This window comes from Lupinus angustifolius, chromosome LG16 (assembly GCF_001865875.1).
Source record: "Lupinus angustifolius cultivar Tanjil chromosome LG16, LupAngTanjil_v1.0, whole genome shotgun sequence".
Taxonomy (NCBI): domain Eukaryota; kingdom Viridiplantae; phylum Streptophyta; class Magnoliopsida; order Fabales; family Fabaceae; genus Lupinus; species Lupinus angustifolius.
Window position 1 is genome coordinate 4,664,909 of NC_032024.1, and position 8,680 is coordinate 4,673,588.

An 8,680-nucleotide genomic window follows, 5' to 3' on the forward strand; every position below is an offset into this window, starting at 1 on the left:
GTAACTAAAATGAAATCAAATTGGAAATGACAGCATGTAACTTACCAAACATACAACAATAAATAAGGCTATCAAAAGTAAGATATCTTCTCCATTAATGAAGAGATAAGTGCTACACAATAACACACGAAATGTCACATATAATAACACTTTTATCCTTTTGTTTACTATAAAATTATATTTTTACCATTAAAAATAATATTTGCATCTTTATTAATGGAGAGAATATTGTTCCACTATCACTCATCTTGTGAATTGTTCTACTTCAAAGAATGAGGGATATCGTGCACAACGCTTAGACAAAACAACCATGCAATCATCTTTAGGGCAAATAGTAGGTACATAAGCCAACTCATCACAATCACTTGTTCTCTCCCTCTTGAAATCAATCAACACTGTGAACATTGCAATGAACAAAACCAATTGATTCAAAGCATATCTCTGACCCACACATTGGTGTGAACCAGCCCCAAACGCCAGAAAATTCCTCTTATATACTTGATCCTCTTGTCTCTCCGTCGAAAACCGGTCTGGGTCGAAGCGGTCCGGTTCAACGAACCCTTGAAACGATGACTCGAGTGTCGATGGGAAAACGAGTGCTCCCTTTGGAACTGTATAAGATTCTGTTAATGGGAAATCCTTTGCAGCAATGTGTGGTACAGAAAATGTTGGTGGTCGGTATCTTACAACCTCACGCGCCACCGCTTGTGTGTAGTTCATGTCCCTGAGTTGCTCGACGGTTATTAGTGTGTCTGACTCAGGCGACCAGACTCCGGTGACTTCTTCTCTCACCTTTGCAACCACCTCCGGGTGCAAGTCTAGCATTGCCACCGCCCATAGCAGCGATGACACGGTTGCATCTTGAGCTGCAAAGAAAAAATCAAACAAGTAACTACCGATCTCGGCGTCGGAGGAAAATGGTGGCGGTGATGTTTCTCCGGCGAGCTTTGCTTCTTGGATTTCACGGAGTGTGTCTTGGACCCAGTAGTCAATGAGGCATGAAGGTTCTTCACCTTTCTGCATTCTCACTTTGCTCAACTCTGTGCATGTGGCTAGGGTTTTTTCAAGACGAAAAACTGAAAGTCTTCCTTTTTGAAATGCAGTTCCCGGAAGATCTATTGGGAAACTAGTGAAGGCTTCGTTGAACAAAAAATAATCATGCTCGAAGCTCTCGCGGGCTTTCGGGCCTAGGTAAGGGCCCAAGAATACGGTTTCAGACATGTCTAAGTTTAAGTCACGAGCCAAGTTACGGAGTGGCATCGGGTTAGGGTATTGATGCTCTGATAGCTTGACCCATGTTTTGAGATGCTTGAGGATTATGATTTGTTGCCAAGTGACATATGTCGAAAGGGCGTTTGGGGTGAAGTTGGGAGCGATCCTACGACGAAGATTCTTGTGTTCTTGGCCCATCATGTAGATAATGTTACGTTCACCGAAGAGTTTCTTTCCAAAGGGGAAGCCCACAAATAAGAATCCATCGGGCCTAACATTGGCGAAAACTTTGTGGGAGAGTTCGGTGTCTCTTATGAAGACAACGAACTTTCCGGAGATGTAGTTGGCAGAAATTCCTAGGTTGGTGGACTTAGCTAACTTAATTTGGTGAGCCCAAAACTTGGTGGGGTTACGGACCAATGAAATGGCATTGCCAAAGAAGGGAAACACAAGGGTTGGGCCTGGGATGAAGCGTTTCTTCTTAAAGTAAAAGATTTGTTCATATAGGATAAAGAATAGGATGAAGCAAATGAAGGATTGGGTTAGTTGAGTGAATGAGAAGGGAGTGAGAGTGATCATCTTGTGTTGGTGAGGGTTGTTTTTGTTGGCAAATGAAAAAGTGGGAATGTGAATTTATAGGAAACATTGGAGGAAATATGCTGGGGAAAGCTGATAAATTAAGAATGAAGAGTTTTTTATACTATCATTATATCATTCGCTATTATTTTTAATCATTGTTTGTTCTTAGTTAAATTAATACAATGAATGATAAATGATATATTAACTATGTACAAATTTTTACATTGTTAGTATATAAATTTTAAACTTATAAATTAATAATGATAAAAGGGAAAAATAAGTAAAGAAGGCTAACGAGATTCTCTCCCGTAATGGAGAGAAAATACTAATTTTATTCTCAGTTTGAAGGATAAAAATAACATTACAAACATAATATAATGATATAACTATTATTTTATTTTATTTTTTACTCTATTTTATACAACACTTCACTCTATTGTTAGAGAGGATTCTAATTCATATAATATATATAATAGTTCTTCAACATTCATGGTGTAATCACTTTAAGAAAGTAGAAACTAGAGTGAGACCAGCCCCATATCTTATAATTAATACTTGGTCTCTAATTTCTATAAATAAATAAAAAATGATGTAATACTCTTATCTCTTGAACTTTCTCATTCAACCCTTCAACTTTGTTCAAAAACTGACGCTCCCTTATCTGTTTTGCAACACTCCACCGCGCAAACACCTTGTAAATATTTTGTTCAGAACAGGAACTACGGGTGAGCATGGCCCGGTTGGGATGGGTTTAGGTTTGTCTTTATTCGGCCTTAAATATTGGTTGGGTCACTTTTTTGGATCTGGATTCGGCCTTATACCCGAACCTAACCCGACCCTAAATAGCGATTGAGTCCGCCTTTAAACCCGACCTAGACACTAGACCCGATTAAATATAATGCATACTTATTTTAGAGAAAAACTTCTCAATATTATTTATTATAATATTAGTTGGGTCACTTTTTTGAACCTGAACCTGGCCATAGACTTAAAGTTAACCCAATCTTAAATAACAACTGAGTCTATTTTTGGAACCCGACCCTAGACCTGATCAAATCCAATCTTATTTGGACTCAATCATGATCGGACCATACTAAATGAGCGGGAAGGAATGGGTCCTGTACACCCTAGCTAGGAAGGTCTAATACTCAATAAAGATATTGACATGCAACATGAAAAATTTAACTATCCACAATTTATTTATTTTTGAATAAAATAATGTTAAAAATGATTGAACTAGTGTTCTGAGAGAGAAAAATATATACTAACAATATAGAATAATTGTATTATTAATTTATCATTCTTCATTTATTTTTAATTATTATTGATTTTGAAAAAACAATAAAATGAATAATGAATAATACACTAATTATATATAAAATTTAAAACTATGGGTGCACAAATGTTGGAGTGATATTCTAGTAATAGACTTCATGTAGCATGATCCCAACCTGCCAACACACGTGATATTATTTGACTTTAATTTGAGTAATGTTATATTCTTTACTAAATTCTTATACTTACAAAATATTGACATATGTTACTTACAAACCAATTATTAATAAATAAAGTATCATTTTATGACATATGTTATTTTTGTGTGGTTAGAAGGAGGATTTAGTAGGAAAATATATCATTCTCCTTTTAGTTTATGTGTGGGACTGTCCATGATGTAGTTTTGTTTCTATATTTCTCATCCTCATGAAAATGATATATTCTTCTACTAAATCATTATACAAATTCTCTTACCCTACAAGGAAGTGACAAATGTTATAAGGTGATATTTTATTTATTAGTGGTTAGTTTATAAATGACATATGTCACTTTCTCGTGCATAGGAGAATTAATATGAAAATTTAGTAGGAGAATATGACATTACTTTTTTCTTCGTGGAAAAAAAAAAGAAACCGTGATTGACTTGATATATATTAAATAGCATATCTTTTAAAGTCTATTACGGCACCGTTAGTCAAGAAGCCATTGGGTGTAATGTTATCCAAGCGGTGTCGATATGAAATTTTATACTTTATAATAACGTATCACCATTCATCAAAACTATGTCCAACCTAGGAATAGGTGATAAATTTGTAATAATATAATGAGAAAACACTTAATTCATAAGATATGAATAATTGCTTCCCACAAAACGATTGATCATAGAAACCAAGCACTGAAATCAATTAGGTAAACTTCTTTCTTCGTTTGAATATGTTTGGAACGAGAAAAAGAATAAAAAAAGTTCATTATTTGGACAATTTTGATTATTTTGAATAATATTATTTTTGAGAATTCACGGTTCAAATATTGATGAGGTATTGAAACTTTTTTCCTTCACTCTTGAAATACCTTCCGTACTTGTTTTTATAATTTCAATTACTCCTTTATGAAATGGGTGATACAATCTTCCATTTGTTTGTTAATTTTAGAGATTTGTAGGTGAGAGTATATTTGTTCTCCTAATTTGCTTTATTTTAATAAATTTTATGGCTGATAAAAATATTAATTCTATATTTCATTTTCAGAATAAGTCTAAAAATACATATTAAGAAATACTATTAATTTTGTTAAAGTTTAAAAATATAATATATCATTTTCCTATTTTATCCTTCCAAAATTCATTCTTATATCTCATCATTTACTTCCTATGTAAGAACATTGAAAATAAACATTTAATCGTATGATGAAATTATAAGTATAGAATAATTTGGTAACAATTTTTTATTGTCTAGAACACTTATTTTGAAACGAAAAGATAAATAAATAACTTACACATGATTGATGCCTTATGGTATTTGTCATTTAGGTTACTTAAATGTTTTCCTAGACTCCTTCTCATTGATGGTTAAGAGTTAAGACATATCTACTCTACTAAGATGATATAGAATATCAAAGTTTAATGATGATGATAATATTGATAGGAACATAAGTGTCAAAAACTTCAGTTACATCCATTATTTTTTCCAAATTATCTTTTAAAACTTTAACTATCAATGAAATTGATTTCTACATTTAAGATTATGTTAAATTAAGAATGTGTAATTTTTTAAATTAGACTTTCAATCATTATTATTTAATTTTTTATATATCAGTATTACTGTATCATCTCCTTCTAGCTCTGAAATCTATTTATTCTTTTTTTTTTTGATAATTTGTATTTCATTGATGTACCCAAAAAAATTGTATATTAATGGTTGTTTTATTCGACCATTGACACTTGCTAACCTACATTATTGTTGTCTTGTTAGTGAAGTGAATATGATGGCAGCAATTTCTTATTAATCTGTTAGTCATTTAATATTATATTTATGTAGTAATCATAATTTCACTAACAAATAAATCTAAAATGTACTTAAAAGGAAAAGTAGTTCATAATAAATATAATTTTTTTAATGTATTGCTAGGGGAGAGGATGTGATTTCTTTCCTAATGACGTAGATTCCTTTACTTCTGGGGTTTCCTTTTATTGTTGCTATACAAAAAAGGAAATATAAATAAGCATATGTAGCATGAGTATGTGATGATGCAAAATAGAAAATTAGGACCAAACGTTGAACATGTAACATCTTTTGATGTAATAATACCAAAATAAATAAACATTTGTAGCATATGTATGTGACCGTGCAAAATTGAACATGCAGTATGCAGTTTGACCGTATATAGATTATATATGTGTGTATATTTTCAAGGAATTTGTTGCGTGTCTTCGAATTATAGTTTGCTACATGCCAACGTATATGAATATATTAATTTACACGATTACACATGGAATGATGATATCAAAAGAGGCAATGATGGATATTAAATGATCTAAAATATATTAGAATAGACCAAATAAGTAGTATGAGTGTAAATTTATGTTATAACTCATATATTATTAAAACAATTCCAGGATTTGCACATATGCATGCTTGCCTACGTACTAATCTTGGAGTTGAAATGAAGGATTGAAGTCTTCACACGCAGGCCTTATATCATAATGAGGTTATTAACTTTTCTACATTGTTGGGCTCTGATTTTCCTTCAAACATCGATTCATGATGTTTTGGAGTTACTATTATACTTTTTTGTGTGCCTAAAAATAGAAAACTTTATCTCTTATCCAAATTGGATAAAATAGTCTTTAAAAAGGGTTATTTGTTCGGAAGTCGATAACAAATTAAGAAAAATATTAGCACAATTTAATACTCTTGAATTATTTTGTAAAAAATTTAAATAATAAGAAAAAAATGTATTTTATATTATTTTTTGTCTGATGATAGTTATATTTTGGTCATACGTATTTCTAGATGTAATATGGAAATCAAATTACGTAGATATAACACATCAACCTTGGCATGAGACCCCTTTGGGCCTATGAATTTATTGAATGTGTCACTCTTCAAGTTTAAATACCCCTACAAAATTTTTATTCTCCAACGAGTGAGCTTCCGTGACTCAAACCTATGACCTCGAGACTTAAAGTCATTGATTTCATTCAATCATTGTCACTAAGCTAGGGTACACATATGTTGTTCCGTAAATTGAGTCATTACATGTACCATCAGCTGTAATTGGGTAGAAAATAAATAATTATGCATTTTTTTATCTTAAAAACATTTTTTCAACCAATCATAGGTTGGTGGTTCATGAAGTGACACAACTTATGAGATAACAGATGTGTACTAACTTATATCTATTTTGTACATAAAAAATAGTTTTCTACGTTTAGCTGCAAAAAATATAGTGGCGACTACAAAACATTATAAAATTGATGTTCGATTAAAAATCGAGGTGCAACATATATGTATCGGGGCTCACACTCTAAACACACCTCTAAAATGCTTTTGAAAACAAACACTCACTTTTTCTTATAGATTTTCAAGTTCACCAATTCTATCTTTGGAGAAGTGAAAATTTAAAGTAATACCCAAAGATCTCGAATATGATTCAAAACAATCTATGTCAAAGATCATAAAAAATGTTAAAAATGACTAATGACCTATATTTGATTTTTTTGGATCATTAGAAGGACCAAAATTTGTCTGTAATATATTTTTAAATCAGTTTAGAAGATAATGGCTTACCCGAAAGTCATTATGTTAGATGAGAGGTGTTATTACATTGTATCCAAGCAATGAATTGATAAATTTATTACCAATTTTATAATTATTTATTTAATTATCTATGTGAATTGTTAGTACACTATACCAGAGTTATCGTTTGACGACACTTATTTTAGATGTATAACAGTGCTTTCACGCGCTTTCTGTTTGACCACAATAGTATATGGTCATATTAACAGCGCTTCACAAACGTTATTGTATTGATTATATACCACAACACAACACATAAAAAGCATTGTCATATAGTGCATCAATACAACAACGCCTCGTCCACAAAGAGTTGTCATATAGTGGATGAATACAACGTCAAATCGTCCACAAAGCGATGTCATATAGTCTTACATAAACAACGCATTTTATAGGTCTTATTAACATCGCTTTTTGTTGCGCTATTGAAGTTCATATGTTTAACAGCGCAATAACATAAAAGCGTTGTTGTATTATTCATAAATTTTCTCAAACATCACCTTAATATAACAACGCATCACATGCATAACGCGGTTGTATTAATAATGTACCACATAGCTTTCTATAAAAAGCGTTGTTGTAGTTATCCTTTAACTACATTGCATGTCAGGGCTTTCCCTAGAATTCGCTGTTGATTTGTATAAATTAATATCTGCATATACATTTATTAGCATAACATACATTCTCAACAACACAAACATTTATACATTCTGAACAACACAGATACATTAATACAAGTCAGAAGTTTGTTTTATTAAACATCAATAAAATAAAAAATACAAACAATGAATCTCATACCAATTATATTTTGATAGAGTACATAATTATAAATAAAAAATTAAACAAATTACAAAGAAACAATATTATACAAATTATAAACAATCAAAATTATACAAAGACAACTTGCATCTATTTTTTCATTTTCTTTGATTGTTTTTGTCTTTTAGGGTCATCCTTGTCTGGAGGAGCATATTGATTTACCCAAAGTCCTTCATCATGATCATCTCTTGTATATAAATCATCAACCGTAGTTGGTCCACTCTCACGCGACTGATATGTCCCAAAAAAGGATCATCTTCATCAATATCTTCACATTCTAGGTCATCAATATTATTGACGATAATTTTGTTAGTTAAAACAACAATGAACCATTTCATATCAGTTGGGTCACTAACATAAAATACTTGTTGAGCTTGAGATGCTAGAATAAATGGCTAATCTTTATATTCTGGCCTATTAAGATCCACTTGCATGAACTCTAACTCATCAACTCGGAAGCCATTGTTGTTATCAACACACATACAATAAAAAATCGACATCCTAAACATTGTGTAATCCAATTCTCATATGCGATCAATCACTCCAAAGTATGACATGTTCACATATATTGGGTTTCTATCTTTTGCACTTGTCATGTGTAAAGTTCGAGCAACAAGAGTCACACCACTATTTTGTATTTTACTTTGCTCATCTTGTTTTTTCGTATAAAATGTGAACCCATTAATCAGGTAACCAGTGTAGGATAAGACATGAAGGATTGGACCATTGGCCCTAACCATTTCAATCTTTCGGAAACCGAATGTGCATTTATATTCAACTCCTCGTCAGTGTGATTTTTTAGCCACTTTATAAAACATCGATTATGCTATTTGGAAATCCAATTTTCATTCTTACTTGGGTAACACTTTCTTAGCACCTCCTTGTGTGTTTCAACATATGGCTCAACCTCGTCGACATTATGTAAAACATATAAGTGCGCTTGCTCCAATTCGGTTCTTGTTATAGTAAATATTTCATTCCCAGTAATACCTTCACCAAAT

The 8,680-nt window shown here is 31.8% G+C and overlaps 1 protein-coding gene across 1 annotated transcript; it reads right to left on the minus strand.

Moving 5' to 3' along the window:
- On the minus strand, window positions 244-1,833 carry LOC109329075 (cytochrome P450 710A1-like). Its single transcript, XM_019562738.1, has one exon. It carries the CDS (start codon window positions 1,789-1,791, stop codon window positions 244-246), a length of 1,548 nt encoding a protein of 515 aa, XP_019418283.1. The 5' UTR covers window positions 1,792-1,833.

Excerpts from the sequence above, each read along its gene's own strand:
- LOC109329075 (XM_019562738.1), bottom strand. The coding sequence starts at position 1,791 with ATGATCACTCTCACTCCCTTCTCATTCACTCAACTAACCCAATCCTTC.